Here is a 25,689-nt window from a genome sequence, read left to right on the forward strand (position 1 = left end):
AGGCAAGTTTGTCCCGTGTTACCCCGCAGTGTACACTGAGAAAAGACCTTCCTTTCCCATGTAAAATAATTCAGTGTTTCTAGAGGTGGTGCTTTTCATGACCCCAACCAGCGGAGGATCCAGGTATGAACTCGCAGGTCACAGAATGCTTTCCCTACTTAGAACTAAAAGCACTTCAGCTGTAACAGCGCCAACGTTTAGATTATCTACATCCATGTTTTTTAAGTGTGTTCCTTGATATATGAGGGGTTTTTTTGTTTGTTTGTTTTGTTTTGTTTGCAGTATTAATAGATGTACAGCTGTCAAGAGAGGCCAGAAGGAGGTACTCCAGCAAGATCTGCCGGGAACAACAGGAGTGCAGAGCAGTGGATGGAGCGAGAGTCTAGCTCGATCTACATTCTATAAACGTCCTGCGGAGCTCAGCGCACCTCCCCAGCCCATCAGTTGCTGACCCGGGGACTTTATTACTTGCCCCCAACCTCTCCCAGCTCCTGCAGAGGAAAACATCAAGACCTTATATGGATTATATCCTTGGAAAATGCTTTTCAGTATTGGCCTAATTGCGTGTGATCCAGTTGGAGCAAGAAGGAAACTTTTTGCACTCTATCCAGTTATCTTCTTTATCAATTCATCCACACGGAGAGCATGCACAATGGATAGGAGAACAAGTTTAGGTATCAGTCTACCAACGTTCAAATCCTGGCTCTTTCATTTATTAATTGGAGAAGTTACTTAATCTCTTTGCTCTTCGGTTTTCTCATCTGAAAAATAAAATGATTATGGTGTACTAGTTTGCTAGGGCTGTCATAGCAAAGTACTACAGATTGAATTGAGACAGGAAGGAAGGCAGCACGGCACAACCTTTTTTTTTTTTTTTGCCATGCTGGGTGGCATGTGGAATCTTAGTTCCCCAACCAGGGATGGAACCCCCACCCCCTGCATTGGCAGCTCAGAGTCTTAACCACTGGACTGCCAGGGAAGTCCCAAGGGCACAACCTTTAAAAGAATGACAGCCTTTGAGGATATGACAAAAACTGGTTACCACCATGTGCTTGCTTTGGCAGCACATATACTAAAATTGGAACGACAAGAGAAGATTAACATGGCCCCTGAGCAAGGATGACACACAAATTTGTAAAGCGTTCCTATTTTTGTTTAAAAAAAAACTGGTTACAACCAATTAGGCCCAAGATGGAGGAAGATTCAACTTCCAGTACACCTTGAGCCTCCCTATACACTCATTGTAATATATTAGCATATGCTAAATGACTCACCCACAGGTGCCATGACAGTTCCCAGGCTGACCATAAAAGGCCAAAAAGTGGGTGATGGCCCAGTTCCTGGAAATTCCTGTCCCTTCTTCAAAATAGTTAGAATATTCTTCCTACTTGTTAGCATATGAAATTACCCAGCCAATAAAAACTAACCACCCCACAACCCAGGGCCACTCTCACCTTCTGAGACAGACTACATTCTGCCTATAGGATGTGTATCTCTCTAAATAAACTTGCTTTCCCTTTACTATGGCTCACGCTTGAATTCTTCCCTGTGCAAAGCCAAGGACCCTCACTTGGTGGCCTGTCCCAAGGACTTGGCTGAGACCTGAGATGTGACCATTTTCTCGTGTCACATTCTCCTGCAGTAGAATAGCTTAGACAACAGAAATTTATTGTCTCACAATTCTGGAGGCTAGGAGTCTGAGATCAAGCTGTCAGCAGGGTTGGTTTTTTCTGAGGCCTCTCTCCTTGGCTTGCAGATGGCCATCTTCTCCCTATGTCTTCACATGGTCTTCCCTCTGTGTATGTCTATGCCCTCATCTTGAAACAAAGCATGACTCTGTGAGGGCCTCCCAGGTACAAATCCTTTCTCTGCATTGCTCCCTCCTCCCCCAATTTCTTGTTTGTAAGAAACAGAGTTCATTCAGCCTCCTTAACTTTCCCTGAATTCCAAAGGGCAGATTCAAACAGTTGCTAATCAGGGAAGAGAGGGAATGCAGAAATAGGGGAGGAGCAGTCAAGAAACCAGGTGGGGCAGGGTCCTGCTTCCTCCCCAGGGACTATCCATAACAATGTATCTTTGAATTCTTCCTCAGGAACTAAGGCCCCCCCACCCAGGTGGAAGATGGTAACTTCAGGCTGAGCCTAAGATTCCTGGACCACCCCCCTGTTACCTCACCACCAACTTTCATTAGACTTTCATTAGAAAGTCACACACACTGCAGCCCTCACCCCAAATTTTGCCTATAAAAACTCTTCCCTGAAAACCATCGGGGATTTAGGGTTTTTAGAGCACCAACCACCCGTTCTCCTTGCTTGGCCCTGCAATAAACCTTTCCCTGCTCCAAACTCTGACATTTCAATTTTTTTCGCCTCACTGTGTGTTGAGCACATGAACTTGGGTTTGGCAACAGCTGGAAAACCTCTGTTGCTGGGGACATATGCTGCATTCGCCTTTGCATGTTTCTCACTGACTTAAAAACTAAAACCTGCCATTCAGACTCTTCTCACATCAATCTATTGAGTGGAATTCTTTAAGTCCCAAACTCATGTGAGCTGTGCTTTCTCATTTCAGTCATGCACCAGTATGGTTTGTTTGACCAAGCCTAGATGGTTGAGAAATCTGTGACGTTCAGGTCAGAACCCACTCAACAGGGTGAGCCAATCAATAGGGTCAGGACCCAAACTGAGGAAACATCAACTTCAGGGAGGAAAGGCACTCCAGCACCCACTCCTACCAAATAGCCGTAGGATGGAGAAGCACATGAAAAAATATATCAAGAATACCTTTGTTTTTTGACAAAGTATTGCATAGGGTGATCTGTTGACTTTATCCATCTTTATTTTGGTGCTATTATGTGTCTGTCTTTTATTTAAAGACCATTCGTGGTACTTAGTTAATATTATATATTCCACATTGTGAAATAAGTTAAACAATAGGGAAATGATCTTTTATGTAACAGTTAACTTGCTTTCCCATAAAAGATAATGAGTCTAAATATCTCTCACCTAAAGAAATAGTTAAAAATGTAAGTTGGTAGTCAACACACAAGGGCTAAATGGCTGTAAGAACTTTCATCTTCAAAACAAGGTACTAAGTCTTTAAATGGATTTTCCCTTTCAGTCAGTCCGTCAACAAATATTTATCAGTCTACCATATGCCAAGGGCTGTGCTAGTGCTGGGGTACAATGATGAACAAGATAGATAAAGACCAAACAAAGAGGGGATTAAGACAGAGGAACAGGGGAGAGATTAGTTTTTTAAATTCATTAAGAACTATTTGAGACAGAATAGTCAAGAATGACCTCTCTGAGGCTGACTGTGATGTTTAAACTGAAACTGAAGCAAATGCAGTCTTTGAAGTGATTAAGGACAAGGGAGACGGGTGTGGTGTGTGTGTTTGGTGGTGGAGGGTGTCCAAAATGAGCCTGGAGAAGAAAGCTGGAAGTCATTGATGGGTTTTAAGGAGGGAAGGAACATGATCTTGCTGCATAGGGCGGGAAGGGGAAGCAAGGAAATGAGCTAACAGAGCATATTTGCATAGTCTTGCAAGATGCAGAAGGTTTACACAGGGTGGTAGTTGATAGGGTGATAGCACATAGATTTATGATGTATTTTGAAGTGGAGGCAACAGGACTTAAAAATAATTTGACATGGGGATGGAGTTGAGAAAAAGATTATCCAGGACTCCCAGGCTTCTGGCTGAGGATCATTTCCCTCAGTTTATTTCCTTCAAGTCACTTACCACAATTAAAGCAACTTAAGCCATTATCTTGTTATTTTATTTGTTTAGTTGTTTACTCTGTCCATCAAGAATAATGCTGTCCAATTGAAAAGTAATGCGTGATCCAGTAATCCCACTCCTGGGCATATATTCAAAGAAAACCATAATTCAAAAAGATACATGCACCCCAGTGTTTACAGCAACACTATTTACAATAGCCAAGACATGGAAGCAACCTAAATGTCCACTGACAGATGAAAGGATAAAGAAGATGTGGTACATATATACAATGGAATGTAACTCAGCCTTAAAAAAAAATGAAATAATGCCATTTGCAGCAACAGGGAAGGACATAGAGATCATCATATTAAATGAAATAAGCCGGAAAGAAAAAGACAAATATCATATGATATCGCTTATATGTTAAAAAAAAAAAAGATGCAAATGAACTTATACACAAAACAGAAATAAATAGACCCACAGACATAGAAAACAAACTTATGGTTACCAAAGGGGAAAGGGAGGGGAGGGATAAATTAGGAGTTTGGGATTAACATATACACACTACTATATGTAAAAGAGATAACCAACAAGGACCAACTGTACAGCACAGGGAACTATACTCAATATTTTGTAATAACCTATAATGGAAAAGAATCTGAAAAAGAATATATAGATATATATATATAAAATATATGTATGTGTAACTGAATCACTTTGCTGTACAACTGAAATTAACACAGCATTGTAAATCAACTCTGCTTCAACTTAAAATTTTTTTAAAAAGTAATGCAAAACACATAGGTTATTTGAAATTTGCTAGTAGTCACATTAAAAAAGATGTGAAATTAGTTTTCATGATATATTTTACTTAAACCGATATATCCATAATATTATTTCAATAAGCAAACAAAATAAGAAATAATGAGAGGGGGGGCTTCCCTGGTGGCGCAGTGGTTAAGAATCCGCCTGCCAAGGCAGGGGACATGGGTTCGAGTCCTGGTCCGGGAAGATCCCACATGCTGCGGAGGAACTAAGTCCGTGTGTCACAACTACTGAGCCCGCGCTTTAGAGCTGTGCTCTAGAGCCCGCGAGCCGCAACTACTGAAGCCCATGCGCCTACAGCCCATGCTCCACAACAAGAGAAGCCATCGCAATGAGAAGCCCACGCACTGCAACGAAGAGTAGCCCCTGCTCGCCGCAACTAGAGAAAGCCCAGGCGCAGCAACGAAGACCCAGCGCAGCCAAAAATAAATAAGTAAAATAAATTTATAAAAAAAAATAATGAGAGATCTTACTGTTCTTTTTGTACTGAGTCGTCAAAATACAGTGTGTATTTTACACTGACAGCGCACCTCAGTTCCGACTAGCCACATTTCAAGTCTTTAATAATCACCTGTGGCTAGTGGCTATGTACTGGACAGTGCAGATCTGGAGCAGCAGCCACTGAAGGCAGGCACATTCAGTCTAGTTCACTGTTTCTCTCCAGCAACTGAGACATTCAGTGGCACACTGAGAATTTGATATGTTTTAAATGAATGAATAAATGCTTGGCGATGGGGGGTTTATTGGAGGCCATAGTTTTGGGAGTGGGTTCAAAGCTTCCATTTTGGACTCGTTAGGTATGAGGTGTCTATAAAACCTCACAGTGGAGATGTCAAGAAAGGAAGTGGAGATGAGAATCTGGGACTGAGAAGAGAAATCTAGGTGGAGGTGTAATTTTGGCATCTTGATGGGTTCTGAATCCAAGGGAATTATTTCTGGGTTGCCTTGGGAAAGAGTGCAAGAGAAAAGGAAAAGCCTAGGATCCTACTCGCAGAGATACCAAGTTAAATGTTGAGAATGTTGAGTGAAGAAGAAAGAAGAAAATCAAGAAAGTGTGGTCATGTCAAGAAATCAAAAGGGGAAGCGTCTCAAGGAGAAAGGAGTAGTCAACCCTACTGAAAGGTCTGGTTAAAAAATAATAAAAGAACAAAGAAGACAAGAGCAATGAGATCTTAATAATCCTGACACTCATTCCACAGTCATGATCTCTTTTTAGCCCTCCTTATAATGCTTTTAGTCAGAGAATGATTGGGGTTTTTTTTAACACAAAATTTGAACATTTTAAAGAAGTTTGGCCTCCAAAAGATCAAGAAACCCAGCTAGTTTATGGAAGAACCAGCTCAAGAACCCAAGACCCTTAGTCCAGCATTATTTAAAGAACATACTTTAAAGCACTGGAAATAACAAGGGACCATGGAGGTTTACGGAGGGAGCATGAGTATATATGACTTCACCAGGTCTAGGTGGTTTGAGAGTAGGTGTACACTTCTTTCAAGTATGGAACTAGACCAAGCTTACATGATTGGGATTTGTTGCAAGTTTCCTAAGTGCCTTCTGCCCTTCACTGATAACAGTTAGAATTCTTAACACACTGTTCGTCATAGAACTCCATTTCTCAACCTGTCTTAGGCAATGTTATTCTACTACTCCTGAAGGGCATTAATATTAATCAAAAACAACTTTATTCAAGAGAAATGTCAGTTACAAACATTTACCAAGTGTGTTCTTATGGGTAAATCAGGCTTTCTCTGCTGTTTTTCAAAACACAAGGAATGAAATGATCTCATCTAAACTCTATGGCTAAGTAGTTGAGTGACCCTGAGCGAGACTTTACCTTTCCTGTACCTAGCTGTTCTTACCTACAAAACAGAGGGGTTAAACCAGATGATCTCTACTTCGTCAAATAATTTATGATTTAACGTTGTAGTTAATTAGGTTTCCTTCTGTCCACATATTTAACTTCAAATTTGATCAGTGTGAGAAGATCATCCTAAAGAAGTCAAGAAACCTAGGAATGAATTCCAAGTTCACCATCAGGTAGATCTGTAATCACTGTTCCCAATATGTTAAAGGGGATGGTAACTCTCAGGCTCATCTCCCACAGGGTTGTTTTGAGGACTGAACCAGGTAAGTCAAGTGAATGTTTTGTAATCTGTATAGTTTCAGAGAAATTAGAAGTGCAATTATTGTTAAAGCAGATGTCTGAAACACGGTATATATTATCCCTCCCAACAAATAACAGGCTGAGTCCCTGTTATTTATCCTTAGGGCATAAGACTTGTTACTTTTGTTGAGTAGATTATGGTATTGGAATATGCTCAAAATGAGAATGGAGATGAACCTCCTGATGTCTCCAGAGAGTGCCTCTCTTTGAATGTTTACAAGAAAATAATGGGAGAAAGAAAGAGGGAAGGAAGGAAGGAAGGGAGGGAGGGAGGGAGGAAAGAAGAAAGAAAGAAAGAAAGAAAGAAAGAAAGAAAGAAAGAAAGAAAGAAAGAAAGAAAGAAAGAAAGAAAGAAAGAAAGAAAGAAAGAAAGAAAGAAAGAAAGAAAGAAAGAAAGAAAGAAAGAAAGAAAGAAAGAAAGAAAGAAAGAAAAGAAAGAAAGAAAGAAAGGGAGAGAGAGAGAAAGAAAGGAAGGAAGGAAGAAAGAGAGAAAGAAAGGAAAGGAAGGAAGGAAGAAAGGAGGGAAGAAAGAAATAAGAAAGAGAGAGAAAGAAAAGGGAGAGAGAGAAAGTGGGAAGGAGGGAATTCACAGGCAGAGGAGGAAGAAAGGCCATGGCAAGGCAAATTTAAGGAAATAAAAGGCGAGTTAGTAGAAGTAACAGGGGTGGGGAGGCGAAGTGGGCAGCAGGGCAGGACCAGGAGCCAGTTAGACTCGGGGCGGGGGGCTGGGGTGGGTGGCGACTGAGTGGCTAGTCCAGCGACTTGCCAGGCAGGCACCCGGCGGAGGAGGAGGGTGAGGGTGAGGGTGGGGCTTGGCGAAGGGCAAAGGCTGGGCAAGACTTAAAAGGGAGATGACCCTGGCTAGTTGGTGCCGCCTTTGACCTCCGACGCCCGGGGCAAGGTGACCCAACGGGGGAGAACGGGAGAAAAGGGCCACCGCTGAGACAGTCCCGCGGGCTCGCGAGGGAGGCGAACGGACCGGAGAGGGGAGACCCCTGGGAGCGCCCGGCACCCCGCCACCATGTGCGAGCTATACAGCAAGCAAGACACCCTGGCGCTGAGGAGGAAGCACATCGCGTGAGCGCTCCCCAGCCCCGAGGAAAGGCGCAGAGAGGGGGAATCACCGGCGCGGGGGCCGGAGAGCCGCAGCGGGGCAGGGAGCGGGCGAGCAGGCGGCTGCCGGCGCGGTGCGGGACCGCCACCCGCCCGCCGCACCTGCGCACGCGCGCCGCCGCCCGCCCGGAGCGCCCCGCCTCGCCTCCGCCCGAGGGGGCTCGCGACCAGCCGGTCGGTCCCCGCGCTCTGCAGCCCGCCGAGGGGGTGAGGGCTGCCGGCCGGCCGGCTGGGGGAGGTGACCGTGAAGGTTGAGAGCCATTGAAGTAGAACACCATTCCAGGGATGGGCTTTGGGAGGGAGACGGGTAGCTAGCTCTCCGCCGCTCCCACCACCTCGAAAGTTTTAGAAGACTGAACTCCGAAATATTTTTGACGATAGCTATGAAAACTCATTATGACAACTTTTGTTTAAAGTGAACTTTTTCTTCTTGCACGCTTGGTTAAGAAGTAAAAGGTTAATCCAGCCAGTAAAAAAACTTTGAAACCACTTTCTTAAGAGTAAGATGTCACTTAACTCACCTTGGTCTCCCCAGCTGTGCCCTCATTACAATTTAAAGATGCAGTGTTTTTTCCGGTCTACTTTTGTTTTACTCGTGTTATAGACGACTTGGTGAGCGTACAGGACCGAACCTTAAGTCAGACCTGGGCTCTGGTCCTAGTAGTGTCAAGTTACCTTGTGATCTGATTTGAGATTTGATCTGATCTAAACCCAGGAGGTTTCTAGGTGGTTTAGGAGACTAGTTAAATCTCTCTCAACCCCCGCAATAGGGTCAAAATGGTCAGATACCTCATTACCGGATCACCTCCTTCCCTTTTTCTAATCAGCACTCCTTTCTGTTAGTTTTCAATCCTATATAGTTAGATTCCAATGAAAACCTAATGATTTCTGACGTGAGCAGAACAAATGCTGTGAAAGGAGGAATGGTAGCCATGGAATGACTGAGAAAGAATTTTACCTGAAGTCTGAGTGAGAAGGTGGGAAGTACATTAACAAGGAGGCAAGGTGAAGTCCGAAGTTTTCAGCCCGCATTCATAACGAAGGGTTTTTCTGGATTTTAACTTGTAGGTATAAACTAACAGCTGAATTTGAACCAAGAAGAAATTCTCATTAAATATTAGTTTCATTTTAGCTGATGATGCTTAATCTTAGGCAATTTTAAAATTTAATTACCTATTCACAATAATCACAATACTTTCTAAACAGTTGCATATCCATTTAATATGTATCTAATTACCCTCTAAACTACCTCCAATGCATGTGGTATTTTTTGTGCATGCAAAATCACCAAAATAAAAATAATATTTTGTTTTAGTTTCTAAATGTCCATAGAACCAAGTTCAGAAATCTTTGTGATGTTTCTATGTCTATGTTGCTAAAATCTGTACTCCAGACAGCCATCCAAACAACCAAAAATATGGATGACTTTTTATTATGCTGAAAAGAGTGGGTTAAAGGGTTAGAATAATAATTGGATTTTATTATTTAAGAAAGGGAAATCCATTTGATGCAGGACAAATAACAATCAAAAGACATGAAAATGATCTGTAAAATCTCCTGCATAGTATTTAACACTAAGTTATTTGTATTTAGCTTTTAGTGCTATTCATTTCTCTACAAATTAGATTAGAGGGAGAGATTAGATTAGCAAGCAAGCCCTGTTTTGGGCTATGGCATAAGACAGTCTACCTTTTTTATTTTCTTCCAATTTTATTGATATATAATTGACATACAGCACTGTATAAGTTTGAGTTGCGCAGCATAATGATTTGACTTACATCATGAAATTATTATTCCAATAAGTTTAGTGAATATCCATCTCATATTGATATAAAATTAAAGAAATAGAAAAAAAAATTTTTTACCTTGTGATGAGAACTCTTAGGATTTGCTTTCTTAACAACTTTCGTGTATAACATACAGCAGTGTTAATTATCTTTATCATGTTGTACATATAAATTATATCCCTAGCATGAGTTTTTCTGAGTTTATTTTTGAAGTATAATTGACCTACAACACTATGTTAGTAACTATTACACAACATAGTGATTCAATATTTCTGTACATTTCAAAATGTTCACCATGATAAATCTAGTTATGATCAAGACAGTCTACTTTCAAATTCTGGTTTTCTCACTGGCTGTGTAACCTTGAAGCAAGCTTCTTAATTTTTCGGTGTCTGTTTCCTCAACTATAAAAATGAGAATGATAATAACTCATTGTTGGGAGGATTAAATGAGATAATATTTGTAATAGCTGTCAGTTCCTGACACATAGGAAGGCTCAAAAAAGAAAAAAAAGTTTGTTTTTTTTTCCTGGTTGAACAAAATTTCTCAAAGGAAAATTAGTTATTGGTTTGTGTAATTAGAGCTGTCAAGAGTTGATCCATGTGCCTCTAAATAGAGTTGTCAGATCATGGCAAATTTAATATAACAAGCATAAGAAATGTGAGCAGTGTCACGGATGGGGGATTAAGGTAAAAGGTTCCAGGCTAAAATGAAATGAAAAAAAAAAGTATGTCACCCAGGTTGTGTTTTCCCTTTCTTTTACGTAATTGTAATTTTCCACTGATCGTGACCTTCATTGAGAAGGAAAAACACTGAGCAGTCCTACCAGACCAAAGTGTTTCCTTTCATTATTTCTAGGCCCTCCTGCAAAGTTTTCTTTGCTGCGGATCCCATCAAAATAGTGCGAGCCCAGGGGCAGTACATGTTTGACGAGAAAGGTGAACAGTACTTGGATTGCATCAACAACGTTGCCCATGGTAATGTGCTGTCTTTGTCGTGCCTTGAGGGATACGCTTCTGGAGTAAGGCAGACTTGGCACCGTTGATATTTGTCCCAGGAATTGCAGTGGCTGCAGTTCCTCGGCTGAACAGGGCCAGTAGTCCTAGGCGGGGAAAAGCTAGAACAAAATGTGGGAGAGGAACAGGATCAACCTTTTTTTTTTTTTGCTTGCTTCAGAATGCCCCGCACTTCCCAGGCATTTAGATTTGTAACTCATTTTGGGGGCTTTTGTCTTCTAAATTTTAGTGGGACACTGCCACCCAGAAGTGGTCAAAGCTGCCCAGAAACAGATGGGACTACTAAATACAAATTCTCGATTCCTCCACGACAACATTGTGGAGTATGCCAAGCGCCTGTCAGCAACCCTGCCGGACAGACTCTCTGTTTGCTATTTTACAAATTCAGGGTATGTTCTGAGGTTTTCCACCCATCCCCATTCCCACCAATCTCTTTGCTTCCTCTCTTTTCTGTTTGATTGCTGGTGGAGTACAAATATCTAAAAAGGTTTCCTGAGATTCTTGCCGTTTACTAATGACCCCACATGGGGGACCTGACCATTCTGGTTCTTTTGCTTTGGCCCACCAGCCCTTGGTAGATAAGACACCTGACAGCATGTTCCAGGACTCCTGACACAGCCTATAACAACAGTCCCATGATTAACAAGTGCATGCCACTCAGCTTTTTATTACCACAGCTTCCTTGGTGAAAGATGGGGAAAGCATACCCTTAAGTATCCCTAAAGGATAGATACTTGGTATCTATCTAAATAGATATCTATCTAGGTATCTATCAAAATATTGGCAAAAATATTCAAGTCTGGTGTTCATGTGAGAAAACCTAACTAGTCAAATGGCACCCACTTCTTTGGGTAATAGAGTAAGTAGCTAAAGAATCTAGATGAACCTAGATACTTCTTTCAAAGCATGAATGAGGAATTTTGGCAAAGAAAGAACTCTACTAAACAAGTTATATAAGTTATAAGATTTTTGATTGATTTGTTTCCTTAGGTAATAAGCATTTCCCCAACACAAGCACAAAGGAGGAATGAGTCAATTCAAGTGAATAGATATGTCCATTCTATGGAATATTATGCAGACATTAAAAAGTATGTTTTTGAAAATATATGTTTAATGACAGGAGAAAAGCTCACCTGTACAATGTTATATTGGGAGGAAATCTGTCTATACAGGATAAATTTAAAATGATATATATGTACATATGAATTAAAACTATTAGAAATCCTGTGACTGTTCCATTATGATTCTGTGATTCACTTTTCTCTTTTCAATGAGATACCTTAAAATCAAATAACCAGAAGATTGGTTTATAACCAGAAGATTTTTCTTTTTTCTTTGTAAAGAATTAGGACATTTTAGGATCTAATTTGTTGTTCTAAGGCATTCTTGCCTTCAATAAATTAAATATAATATTTGACTTTCACTTCTGAAGAATCCTATACTGTCAAAGAGTGATTAGCCTTAGAGAGAGAGCAGTGTCACCAAAGACTGGAGGTGACAGAACCTGGAGTAGTACAAAGAATAATCTCGAAGTTAAACAGGCTTTGGAATCCTCAACTTTGTAAATAATGGTTTGAAAGAATTTTAAAAGGGCTTATGTCACATTGTCCCTTCTCTCTCTGCTCTCTTAATAGATCTGAAGCCAATGACTTAGCCTTACGCCTGGCTCGGCAGTTCAGAGGCCACCAAGACGTGATCACTCTTGACCAGTAAGTCTTGAACACAAGAATTCTAAGCAGGAAACGCCTTCAGAGACAAAATGATATTGATCCTCTCCATACTAATACCATAAGCATGTATGGCGGAGGCTGGATGTATGGCACAAGGATTTTTTTTTTTTTTATCATGTATAAGTTTCAAGGCCAGCTCAGGCCTGAAGGACACTTAATTCCTTCCAAGTACTTGGAGGCTCTTTTGGGTGCTGTGGTCATGGTCTCATGGGCTTTGCATGAATCAGGGTTTACTTTTCACACATTTAACTGTTAATTGAGCCACTGCAATGTGTGTGTAACTCCATCTTTTTCAGAATAAAAATATAATTTCTTAAAAATCCAAGCATTCGGGCTTCCTTGGTGGCGCAGTGGTTGGGAGTCTGCCTGCTAGTGCGGGGGGCGCGGGTTCGGGCCCTGGTCTGGGAGGATCCCGCGTGCCGCGGAGCGGCTGGGCCCGTAGGCCACAATTGCTGGGCCTGCGCGTCTGGAGCCTGTGCTCCGCAACGGGAGGGGCCGCGGTGGTGGGAGGCCCGTGCACCGCGATGGGGAGTGGCCCCCGCTTGCCGCAGCTGGAGGGGGCCCTAGCGCAGAGACGAGGACCCAACACAGCCATAAATAAATAAATTAATTAAAAAAAAAAAAAAAATCCAAGCATTCATGTCACGATTGTGATTATTCACGTCATTAATTTAAAAGATAACAATTTAGAGCATATATTTTTTTCTTTTTTTGGCCACACCATGCGGCTCCTGGGATCTTAGTTCCTCGACCAGGGATTGAACCCGGGCCCTTGGCAGTGAGAGTGTGGAGTCCTAACCACTGGACCGCCAGGGAATTCCCTAGAGCAAATTTTAAAGACAACAAATAGCCAAGTAAAAATAGTTCTTTCTCATTAATTTGTGATTTTTAATAGTCACTATTTAGTTTTACTTCTCAAAAATGAATTCATTCTATTTTAAACAAGAAATTTGATAACTTCCATCTTCAGTGAGATTTAAAATTTTTTTCTACCTCTCCACCCCACTAATCTCAGACACAAAGGGTTGAATTGAACATGCACCTCATTTCTTACCCTTCTATAGGCTACTCTTGTTTTACGTGTTGGTTGGTGTATTCATTTTCTATTGTTGCTATAGCACATTATCATAAACATAGTGGCTTAAGCAACATAAATTTATTCTCTTATAGTTCTAGAGGTCAGATGTCCAAAATGGGTCTCACTGGGCTAAAATCAAGGTTCAACAGGGCTGCACTCCTTCTGAAGACGCTAGGGAAGAATCTGTTTCCTTGCCTCCACCTTCTAGAGGCTGCCTGCATTCCTTGGCTTGTGGTCCCCTCCTTCATCTTCAGAGCCAGACATTACATCACTCCAGCCTCTGCTTCCATCCTCACATCACCTCGTCTGTCTCTGACCACCATCCTCCTGCTGCCTTCTTTCACTTACAAAGGTTCTTGTGATAACATTTGACCCTCCAGGATTATCGCTCCATTTCATGATCCTTAATTTAATCACGTCTGCAAGGTCCCCTTTACCATGTAACATTCTTAGGTTCTGAGGATTAGGACATGGGCATCTTTAGGGAGGGGAGGCATGATTCTGCCTGCCTACCACAGAATAGATAACTGTGACTGCCCTTTACTCCCAGCTACCACAAGCAACACTGCAATGAGTGCCCTTGTACATGTGCCTTTATGGACCTTTCTGAGAATTTCTTGGGGATAAAGCACCCAGAAACAAGATTGCTAGGCCATAGGGGTACAAGGTACGGTAAACGTTGTTGATTTGACCAAATCCTGCCAGATCAGTCCCCAAAGTGGTTGCACACTCTACCCAGTGCATGAAGTGTCCCATTTTCACGTATCCTCACCAAAAACTAAGGATATCCTACCTTCTTTTTTTTTCTTAATTTTTGCCGTCTAATAGGTATAAAATGATATCAACGTTGTTGGGGTTTTTTTTTTAATTTTCAGGATTTTTTTCCCTTTTCATAAATTTACTTATTTATTTGTTTGTTTGTTTGTTTATTCTTGGTTGCACTGGGTACTCGGTGCTGCGCCCGGGCCCTCTCCAGCTGCAGCAAGCGGGGACCACTCCCCACTGCAGTGCGAGGGCTTCCCATTGCGGTGGCTTCTCTTTGTTGCGGAGCACGGGCTCTAGGCACGCGGGCTTCAGTAGTTGTGGCTTGGGTTCTGGAGCGCAGGCTCAGTAGTTGTGGTGCACGGGCCTAGTTGCTTCGCGGCGTGTGGGATCCTCCCAGACCAGGGATTGAACCCGTGTTCCCCGCACCGGCAGGCAGACTCTCAACCACTGTGCCACCAGAGAAGTCCCTATCAATGTTGTTTTTATTTGCAATTTCTAATTATGAGTTTGAGTATCTCTTCATATGCTTACTATGCATTTGTGACTTCCTTTCTGAGAATTACCTGTTTATATTCTTTGCCCATTTTTCTGTTGGGATTTCCATCCTTGCTTTTGTGGTTGCATGCATAGTTTAGATGAGAGGATCTCAGCCTTGACTGTGTTTTAGAATTACCTGGGGAAATTTTCTTTTTTTAATGCCAGTGCCCAGGTCCCACTCCAGACCAGTTAAAGTGAATCTCTAAGGACTTCTCTGGCAGTCCAGTGGTTAAGACTGAGTTCTCAACACAGGGGTTGCTGGTTTGATTCCTGGTCGGGGAGCTAAGATCCTGCATGCAGCACGGCTCAGCCAAAAAAATTAAAAAGAGAGAGAGAGAGAGAATCTCTAGAGGTGGATTCCAGGAAACGGTATAGATTTTAAAGTTTCCCAAGTGATGCTAATATGCAGATAGACTTAAGAACCACCATTTTTAACATTAATCTCTTTTAGCTTGAGACATTTCAAATGTTTTTTCCCAATCTATCATCTGTCTTTTAACTTTGTCCATGGTATCGTCCAACCTCCAAAAATTTGATTAAATCAAATAGTTGACATTTTCATCCTATGGTTTGGTTTTCTAAGTTTTGTTAATATCTCTCCCCCCCCACACACACCCATCCCCACCCCTCAGATCACAAAGATGCTCTTCTTTATTTTCTTCTACTACCTCTATAACTACTCCTCGTATTGACTCCACCAAGAGGCCGCTGTGTTACCATTTATGTATGGCTGTGTCTCTGAGCTCACTTCTGTCCCAGTCGTGACTTTGTTCTTATGCCAATACCATACTAATTTCATTACTATGGCTTTGTAGCATGTCTTAATCTACGGTAGGGGACGTCCTCCCTCTTTGCTTTATCTATTCATGGGCCTTTTATAATTTCTTTTCCAGGCCTCCCAATTATATATCTCTGGGCAAGAAACATAAAAGGGAATATCATAGCCATCTGTACTTTAAGTGAAAGAAAGGAATTTCGTAGCCACTTGATTACCTCTTAATCTTAGTTCTTTTTGAAAAGACCTCCTAAAAAAAAAAAAAAGAAAAGACCTCCTGTTCCTTACCAACTTTCATTTGAGCAATTGGATATCCCTTTGAAACCATCCCAGACAGAAACGCAGCCCATTCTGTGATATAAAGTTGTTTTTAAAATTTACTAGAATGCAACTATCAAATACATTTAAAGAATACATACATCTGAAATTTCTCATGAAGCTATAGAAATTAATGTTTTACATTTAGATAATCTAATTTAGCAGAGCTAATACAATCCAAAGAAATTAAGTTTTTTCCCGCTAAAAAGTAACTGTCTATGAGGATACATACTTGGCTTTCTATGTGTTTTATTACCTGAATCAGGAGAGTGGGACGAATTAATGGCCAGTCCTACCATGAAAAATTAGATTCCATATAGTTAAATCTGGCACCAACTTTGAGATTCTCCCTGGATGATGTGCGGTACTATTTTTCATATACTAGAAAAGCGTCCTTCTTTGAGTGATTTTGGTTACCGTCCTTTTTCTTTTCAGTGCTTACCACGGTCACCTATCATCTTTAATTGAGATCAGTCCATATAAATTTCAAAAGGGCAAAGATGTCAAGAAAGAATTTGTGCATGTGGTAAGTATCTTGGAATCCAAGAATCAGAATGTTTCTACTGGAAGAGTGCCCAGTGATAACCCAGTCCAATCCTTGCATTGAAATGAAACCATGAAAAAGGAAACTAAGATCTAGAGCAGTTACATATCTTTAGCAAAGATCTGTTTGCTAAAGACAGAGAGCTAGTTAATGACAAGATGTGGTTTAAAATCCATTGATGAGTACCATACAAATTAGTATAGTGGTAATGATAGCTCTTATTCACAGCTCTCATTTTATTTTTCTTGCCCCTTGATGTTTAAATTACTTTTTCTATCGCTGAAACCTATTTGAAACTCGGAGTTGCATCAAGTGTGTATGACTGTCTTAAAATTACTCTATGCTAAATTATTATGTAAATTTATTAAGTAAAATAAATATCATTTAGTAAAGAAAATAAAGAAACCAAGCTGTTGAAACAGTAAAACTCATTTGGCTTAATTAAGGATCAGTAGACTTTTTTAAGAGAATCATTAATACATTCTTTCAAAATTTTAAGATCTGAAATTAGCGCTAAGGCACTCTAGTTTTCTGAATGATTACAGTTTGCTATATAGTTGGTAAGTGTTGGTTTATTTTCAATATAGAATTGTTAATACAGTTTCCATTCATTGAAATTTTCAAATAACATAATCACACTTGTTGTTTGAATTTGCCCCTTATGTGACTAGGGATGCAATCTTGACTTCTAAGGGCCTAGGAGCAAATCCAAGCTCCTGTTCACAATGCAAAGATTTCAAGACTCACAGAATTCAGAAATGTTAAGGAAAAAGAGCAAAAGAACCTAGAGTCACTTAAATCCACGAGTCACCTTTCTACAATATTATGCTCCTAGAGGGAAAGGCCCTTTCTTAAAAGCTCATTTGTCCAGGAGACAAATCATGAGAAACTGTTATCTTTTGATGTTTTCAGGCACCAGCTCCAGATACTTACAGAGGAAAATACAGAGAAGACCATACAGACCCGGCCAGTGCTTATGCCGATGAAGTGAAGAAAATTATTGACGAAGCTCATAACAGTGGAAGGAAGGTTTGTATTTATAGCTTTGGAAACACTTTAATATCTTTTATAAAATAGATTGAAATCATTGCGACACATTGGAGAGGTGGGAAAGGATTAAATCTCAAATCCCTTTCTGTTCTTCTCTGGTTACGTTTTTACTTAGTTCATATTTCAAAAAGAACATTTTTATAGTCATGCCTCTAAGACTATTTTTATTTATCCTGGAAATGTAATTACTCTACCTGTTTCAGAACTGGTGGTCTACTTCTGACCTTCCCACTGGGATGTAGACTCTGGTCCAAAGTGATAGGAGGAGAAAAGTAAGAAAGGTGATAGCCCACGAATAGAACATTCCAACTGAGAGTAGCACGAGGGGCTAATATAAGGTGAAGGCAGGCAAGAGGCAGGGTGGCCCTGGGGCCTTGGGGCCACTGCAGACTCCTGGACCCGGGGAGCCTTGGCTCTTCCCTAGAACTGGTTCAACTTCCCTGAAGCCGAAGAGCCTGCGTAAGACAAGGCAGGAAAATGTTCTTCCAATTTGGGTCTGCACTTCTAAAACAAACCAGAATCCTCCCAAGTAGGAAAAAAAGAGTTTCCATTTTCTCAGTCTTCACCCTACTGTCTTCAGCTTAACGGTAATTCTCAGCCGCTTCAGGGGTTACTTACATGGAGTTTTAATGTGATTTGACACATGCTTTGCCTTTCAATTGGCTTATGGCATCAACATGGCAATAAGAAAAACTTTTTAATTGAGATAAAAATGAAGCCTGTGTGTTTTCCAGTTCAAGTATTTTTATCTTAAGGACTGGAAAGTCATTTGCCTTTCTTAACTATTTCTTCTTTTTCTTCCCATTCGTTTTTCATATCTTAAAAGAGGTAGTCTGGACTAGATCCTTAGTTCTCCCCTTTTTTTTCTTAATTGAAGTATAGTTGATTGCTTGACTTCTTATCTCATACTATTTCTATGCTTTCTCTTAATTTAGTGTTACCTATTTTTACTTCTCCTTTCTTAGCCTCTAGAACACGTCCTCTTTAGTTCCTTCGTGAGCTGCCTAATTTTGTTAAGTTGTAAGCCTGGTTCAGGGCAAGAACCAGAAATATAGCACAATAACTAAGGTTCGTGACCACCTCTCATCTCCTTAGTGCAAATTCCAGGCTCGGGCAGTCCTAATTTACCAAGCTGAGCGAACAGGCACCCCAGCGATGCATTTGGAACCTGGGTAAATTTTTAGAGGTTCATATTAAAGACTGATCAAAACATCAGTCTTATTCAGTTGTTCCTAATGAAAACGCTGCATTTAAATTAATAATGGAGAAATGGAAGGCACCCTCTCCACCATTTTCTCGTGGTGGTTTCATTGGTACCCTAAAATTTCAGAAACTAATGCTTCAGAACTCTTGCATTTCCAGCGTGGACATCTTTTTAATCAAATGGCCAATTTGTCTCTTGCCATGGGTCCATTCCCAACCATTCTTTAAGTCACCTGCTCTGTAAGAAGTCCTCTTTTTTTAGGGGGTAACGGGAGGAGGACCTAATGGACTTTGACCCCATCTTCTCTTGTATAGATTGCTGCCTTTATTGCTGAATCCATGCAGAGTTGTGGCGGACAAATAATTCCTCCAGCAGGCTACTTCCAGAAAGTGGCAGAGTATGTACTTGGGCATCCTTGGTCAAACTGAAGGCACTGTGACAATTCTGTAGGGCCATCCTGGTTGTTAAGATATTGAAATACTTCCAGACTAGCTGGTAAATAGCCACCTGGGAGTGCCTGCCACCCAGGACTCCTGGAACTCCTCCACCTTCCCAAGATCCAGCAAATAAAGGGTTTACACATGGTCCAGCAGGGCGGCCTCCAGAGCTGTGCTCGCACTGCCCACCTGGCATCTTCTCTGATTAGTTGGTGTCCAAGCTTTACTAATTAGTAAAAATTTGAAGATTAAACCTGCTGAACACTACTTCTTGTTCACTTCTTTTTCTTCCCTATTAAAATACTGCAGTAGAGCTCACTTTAAGCAGCACAAACCCAAACAATATAGAATATATCTAATCTGGAAATTATGTGATTATGTTTCAAAGTCAATGACATCACATAGATGTCATTGGGGATTTGAACACTGAAATGTTTTTAAGAAAGATTATAGACTTCAGGTTAGCAACATTTTTTAAGTTTTCAATAATCTGTATCTTATGGGAGGGTTTGGGGACTCTCGGTGACCTGAAGGTATCAGGCTGCCCTTTTGCTTTTCAGATATGTACACAGAGCAGGAGGTGTGTTTATAGCTGATGAAGTTCAAGTAGGCTTTGGCCGAGTTGGGACACATTTCTGGAGTTTCCAAATGTTTGGTGAAGATTTCGTTCCAGACATCGTCACAATGGGAAAACCAATGGGCAATGGCCACCCAGTGGCATGCGTGGTAACAACCAAAGAAATTGCAGAAGCCTTCAGCAGCTCTGGGATGGAATATTTCAATACGGTAAATTTAGACCTCCCCACTTTAATGCTAAGAGGGAAAAATAATGCATGTTCTTATGTTTCTTTCCAATGTAATAAAGAATAAATCTCACTGTTGCCAGCTAACCACGCCAGGACCCTAGCCAAACTTTGATCTAACCATATTTCATTCTGACACAATCCTCCTTGTATTTTTTTCTTGTGTATCTTTCCCCTTCCTAAAATGTTTCTATTAATTGTTCCAATGACAGATGGCTGCCCTGCTAAACTCTAGAGGTTATGCTATTTCATTAACAGATAATATGATCTTTTTTGTTTTGTATCACATTTAAATTCCCAAAACACTTCACTTAGATGATTCACTACTATAAATGTTACAGGGCTGTCATAGAAGATACTAACTAAATTTCTATCTTTGGGAAATTTTATTTCCTTGATTTTACCCCTAAGAGTTATAAGCTTTAAGTTTGGAAAGATTATTATAGTTTGTGCAGTATGTATACTAGGACTTGTTACAGCTAAAAGTTAGAGTCAAATCTAAGAACATAAATTATTTGGAGAAAATGTCATTGCTTAGCTTTTTTCACACAGATATTCAAGCACTGAAACCCACATCCCCCTAACTAAACCACACTCTGAAATCCTTAATTCCCAACACAATGTCTGTTTTTGGTTTGGATGAACTTATAAATTCCCCAATAATCCTTCATACCAGTTTTGCAGTTATATATAATTTAGAATTTTATTCTCAATCTTAAATGAATAGAATCATGTTATATTCTAAATCTAAGAAACTCATATCACAAGGGAAATTTTTATTGAAATTGTATCTTTACTTGCTTATGTATGAGCCAAATTTCTCATAGATGAAGCAATACCACAAATTCAACTATTCTATTTTCTCATTTATCTTTTTTCCACAGTATGGAGGAAATCCAGTATCTTCTGCTGTTGGTTTGGCCATCCTGGATGTAATTGAAAATGAAGACCTTCAAGGAAATGCCACAAGAGTAGGGAATTATCTTACCAAGTTACTGAATAAGCAGAAGGCTAAACATACTTTGATAGGAGATATCAGGTATATTTATCATAAAGTTGTCATGCAGTTATTCATTTGTCCAAATGAAAATTTGTTATATTTTATCATATAAATTTAAAATAAGTTAACACAAAACCAGATCTAGAAACACTGAAAAAACAAAAACAAAACTCATTTTTCATCTAGAACCCAGATATCATCACTGTTAACTTTTGAATATATATCTTTCCTGATTTTTATACTTTTTTGAAAAAAATTAAGCCAGGATAATTTCAGCAGGCAAAAGATGAAAAGAAGGAACTTAAGGTAACTCTAAATGATCTATTAAAAATATTAAAAATGACATCCAAGAAAACTCACTATTTTTCATATATATATGAAAACTTTTTCATATATATATGTAACGGTTAAAGATTTGTCATAGTTGATGTCCTGAGAAGCTAAATAGCATGACAAGTTTGTTTTCAAGCCTTTTTTTTTTTTTTTTTTTTTACAATTAAGAGAAGAAAGAAAAACTGGATGACAAAAACTAACTTGATTCAAAAACTAGGAAGTCCTGTGGACACTAGATTGGTATCTTGGATTAATTAGAACTAATAACAACTACCCTTTAAAGAGAATCACATTCAGCTTCAAATCAAACTGAGGTTTGAGGACAGCGTTAATTTTTTGTGACAATGCAGTGCTTAATAAAGTGTGTCAAGTTCCCTTTCTCTACCCCCCTCAGGGGTGTTGGCCTTTTTTTTGGAATTGACTTAGTGAAGGACCATCAGGAAAGGACCCCCGCCACAGCCGAAGCTCAGCACATCATCTACAAGTAAGCACACCCCTCACTCGTTTGGTATCTTGGCTTGAATGCTTTTTTTTTACTTCCTCTCATCTCCCCAAATGAGAAAAGTTTAAGACTCTTGCAATTACAAATGTGGGCTTCTTGCATGCGAATATGAAAGTGCTCTCTGTTCACATCATTCTGAAATAATCTTAGTTGTCACTTGTATGCACTCACATGTATTTCCTGCACTCATTAGGATGAAAGAAAAGCGAGTGCTTCTCAGTGCCGATGGACCTCATAGAAATGTGCTTAAAATAAAACCACCTATGTGCTTCACTGAAGAAGATGCCAAGTTTATGGTGGACCAGCTCGATGAGATTCTAACAGGTCTGTCCACAGATCTTTAAATAAGATGCCCTCACCCACACTCTGGTCAGACATGACAGTGCACCTTGCACTGGCAGAAGTGAAGAAGGGTGGAAATGATTGTATACACTTATATTATCATTTATTTTCACTTTTTAAAAATAATTGCATGTCTTCATTGTACCATGCACCACAGATGCTGCAGTGTAAGAGTCTTTGAGCTTTGTGCCATGAAAATATGGGAAATGCTGTTAATAAAAATTATAAGCTAGAGACTTCCCTAGCAGTCTAGTGGTTAAGACTTCGCCTTCCAATGCAGGTGGTACAGGTTCGATCCCTGGTCAGGGAGTTAAGATCCCACATGGCTCGGGGCCAAAAAACCAAAACATAAAACAGAAGGAATATTGTAACAAATTCAATAAAGACTTTAAAAATGGTCCATATCAAAAAATCTTTAAAAATATATATATATAGGCTATAGGTTAATATAGTTATATAGTTATCATTTGACTTTGTATTTCACTTATTACAATTTAATTTTTGAAGACTTATGTTTGTCATTCAGAATTATAGCCTCTCATAGGAATTCATCTTTTGTTTACCTCTATTAAATAATTAGGTTAATTTATTTTTCTGTTATGAGCATAAACTGAGATTAACAAGTAAGGTAACAATGTAAAACCATATTGAAAAACATAAAGCACTGTCAAATGTTAGAGCTTTTAGTTATATTTTTAAGATTCTACTTCTCTGCTCCCTCTCAGCCTCTTGGGGTTGGGATAAGGCTAAGCCAGGAATCAGTACAGCATACAAAATAGATCATTACTATTTGGAAAGTTGAGAGTCAGCCCCAAGTTATTTGTAATACGGTCACTGTCTTTGGACCAAAAGACACCCAAACTTGGCCAACAGTCCTGATTCCTTTGGTGCCTTGAAGGGACAGGTGGAAGAGACTATAGGTTGGGGCAAATCTGTCACTATTACTTAAAATTCAGCTCAGAGCTTGAGCATTTTTAGTGGTGCGGCTAAAGAATTCTTTTTTAACGAAGTGAACAAGGCAAAGCTAACATAAGCTCAGTGCCACTTGTAATGATGAAATGCTACAATAAAAGTTTTAAAGCAGCTATTTTAACAGTGACACTTTTTAAAAACATGTACCTCTCTAGTTTTCTTTAAGGGTGTCCCTATAGTTACCAAAATGGGGTTTTTTTTTTAAGGACTTTGATGTTCTTCTGTCTTGTCCGTTGTAACTTCCTTGACATAGGTTTAGAAGAAGCCATCGGAGCCAAAACTGAGAGTGTGATCTCTGAGAATACTCCGTGCAGAACCACGGTAAGAGTCAGTTACTTAATATTTAGGGCAAAAGTTTAAAATTGGGGGAACTTAAGAAAAAGGAGTGTAAATTTTAAAAAATTGTACAATGACCTCTAGAATAAAACCCACCTTTGCTAGAGTTGGCTTACTGTTGCAGTTTTGAGTGCACAATTAAGGCAGGTGCCTTACCACTTGACAAGAATAAAGCCAAAGAACCATTCTTACAGGATCATTCCTATACTCCCCCCGCCCCCAGAAAAAGTCAAAAAAAAACCCTCAGGCTTGCAAAGAGGGCCTTCAAAATATAGAGAGAGATAACAAATGTCCTAAGGTCCTTCCTGTTTGTCTGAGGGATGCCTGACACTGACTCAATGTCCCACACACCACTCTTTAATCAGCAAAAGCATCAGCAGTGTGGCTCCAAAATGTCAGAGTCTGGTCCTCAAGTGAACTAAAGTAGAAACTTCGACTGGCGGCGGGGCCTGGGAACCATTTGGCATGGAGTGGCCTAGTTTCTGCATTTGATGTGCTTCCAGCAGAGGGCTTCCCCATTCTCTCCCTGAGCTGCCCAGGGTGTGAGAAAGAGCTCCCTGGGTCGGGAAACAGAAAGGCAAAAACTTGAGAGGCTTTGTTGCATAATTAGTTATTTGTTTATGACTTCAATGCATAAAGGAACACTCAAGCCCGCCTGCACATCCAGTGTAGTCAGCAAAGTCCTTTTCCTGAGTGAAAAACATGAGGCCATTTGAGTGAGGGAGTAAGTGATTTGCTAACAGGACGCTTCTGTCTCTTGGTGCAAACACAAACCAATGCTAGAAATCCGTGCCTCTCTGCTGTCTGAGAGTGGCTTATTGAGTCTGGGACAGAATCACAGCTGTCAGGACCAAGCAAGCATTGAAAAGGAGCTTACAGGGACTTGGTCAGGGAACTAGATCCCACATGCTGCAGCTAAGAGTTCGCATGCTGCAACGAAGATCCCACATGCCGGTGCAGCCAAATAAATAAATAAGTAAATATTACAAAAAAAAAAAAAAAAAAGAAGAAGAAGAAAGAAAGAAAGGGAGATTACAAAAAAAGGAGTTCCCCACCAGAAATCCCACTTTGAAGTTAGCACGCGTTTCTGAAATTTTGGCTTGCGGTCCCAGATTTTAGGTTGACGTCATATTTCATATGTCTGTGGAAAATAGTAGTAATCAGGGTTAGGGAGGAGCAACGGGCATTGCAGTGTTTTGTTGTGTTGTGTTGTGTTCTCCCGCCTGCCCTGTTGCCTGTTGGCCTGTGGAGTCAGCCCTGCGGAGGCTGGAGGCTGGGCGGGTTAGAGGCGGGCTGCCTGCTGGAGTTTCTGTGTCTGTCTTGCAGATGCCCGAGGAAACCCACTCGGAATTGCTCAGTGACGGCAGCCCGGACCTCAAAGAAAATCCCAGCCGAAAAAGAAATGGACTGTGCACAGATAAACATTCACTGCTCAGTAAGAGGCTCAAGACATGAGAGACGAGCATTTTACAGCAAGATAAATGTCCAGAGTTACACAGAATGAATGGAAGTGTCCCTTCTGTTAAAAGCTCTATTATACCCACCAAAGGAAGAATCTGCATTCCATTCAGACGTATAAATAAAGAAATGAGTAATAAGAATAATCCAAGTGATAATCAAACCCTGTCAAGATTTAGCCTCTAGCCTGTTAATTCCTTACTTGAGATTTCTGAAAGTACTTCATTTATTCTACTCAGTTTCAGCTTCAAATGGAATATTTATTAAGTTGGCAGTTTTACTTCTCATGTTTTAATATTTGACATGACAGAGCAAAGTACAGTAGTAGGTTCCTGAACTTTGGAGACTATGAATTCTTTAATGATTTAATTTATATATATTTATGGACTATAATAAAATAAAAGATGATGTAAACCAAAAAAAAGGTGACCAGAAAAATGTTTACCGTTCCTTTGCGGAGAACATTGGGGTAGTAAAATCAATGCCATTTGGGAAAAAATCACATACAGCAAATGTGAAGAAGTGAATGAATAATTTGGACTTCTGTTGGAGAACTAGGTTAATCGTGGTCCTGTGGGGACGAGGGTGGAGGTGAAGAGGCCAAACAAGGAGTACACCCAGAAACACTCCCAAACGTGTTGTTGGCAGCAGAAACAGTAGCCAAAGTGCTGCGTTCACAGTCAGGAGACCTCGGCTCTGGCTGCTCAGACTGTCACCTTGGCAAGTCACTTACCTGTTAGGTGAGAAATTAACTTTCAACCAGTCATCTTCCTCTTCTCATCCAGCTTATCGCCTTTGCACAACCCCTGACACATAGAGATACACACATTTCTAACCAGAGATTGGCAAAGGGAAGTGAGGGAACCCAGAACCTCAAGA

At 40.3% G+C, this 25,689-nt stretch overlaps 1 protein-coding gene and 1 non-coding gene across 4 annotated transcripts; both read left to right on the forward strand.

The window, feature by feature from the left end:
* The first annotated feature begins 1,048 nt into the window (after positions 1–1,048).
* Positions 1,049–1,154, forward strand: LOC133092859 (U6 spliceosomal RNA). Its single transcript, XR_009701210.1, has one exon. It is a non-coding gene; the product is annotated as a U6 spliceosomal RNA (small nuclear RNA).
* A 6,395-nt stretch (positions 1,155–7,549) lies between these two features.
* ETNPPL (ethanolamine-phosphate phospho-lyase) lies at positions 7,550–25,236 on the forward strand. 3 transcript variants are annotated; one of them, XM_061191167.1, is made up of 13 exons: positions 7,550–7,787; positions 10,469–10,587; positions 10,856–11,015; positions 12,261–12,335; positions 16,265–16,355; positions 17,286–17,402; positions 18,942–19,024; positions 19,625–19,850; positions 20,752–20,906; positions 21,595–21,684; positions 21,896–22,026; positions 23,270–23,337; positions 24,679–25,235. In XM_061191167.1, the coding sequence occupies exons 1-13, from the start codon at positions 7,732–7,734 to the stop codon at positions 24,805–24,807; spliced, it is 1,500 nt and encodes a 499-aa protein (XP_061047150.1). In that variant the 5' UTR covers positions 7,550–7,731; the 3' UTR covers positions 24,808–25,235. The 3 variants fall into 3 exon arrangements, with proteins under 3 accessions (XP_061047150.1, XP_061047152.1, XP_061047151.1); XM_061191168.1 differs by lacking the exon at positions 7,550–7,787 and adding an exon at positions 8,873–8,891; XM_061191169.1 differs by lacking the exons at positions 10,469–10,587; positions 10,856–11,015 and having other exon boundaries at positions 24,679–25,236.
* Positions 25,237–25,689: the final 453 nt, after the last annotated feature.

Source organism: Eubalaena glacialis, chromosome 5, assembly GCF_028564815.1.
Source record: "Eubalaena glacialis isolate mEubGla1 chromosome 5, mEubGla1.1.hap2.+ XY, whole genome shotgun sequence".
In the NCBI taxonomy this organism is placed as follows: domain Eukaryota; kingdom Metazoa; phylum Chordata; class Mammalia; order Artiodactyla; family Balaenidae; genus Eubalaena; species Eubalaena glacialis.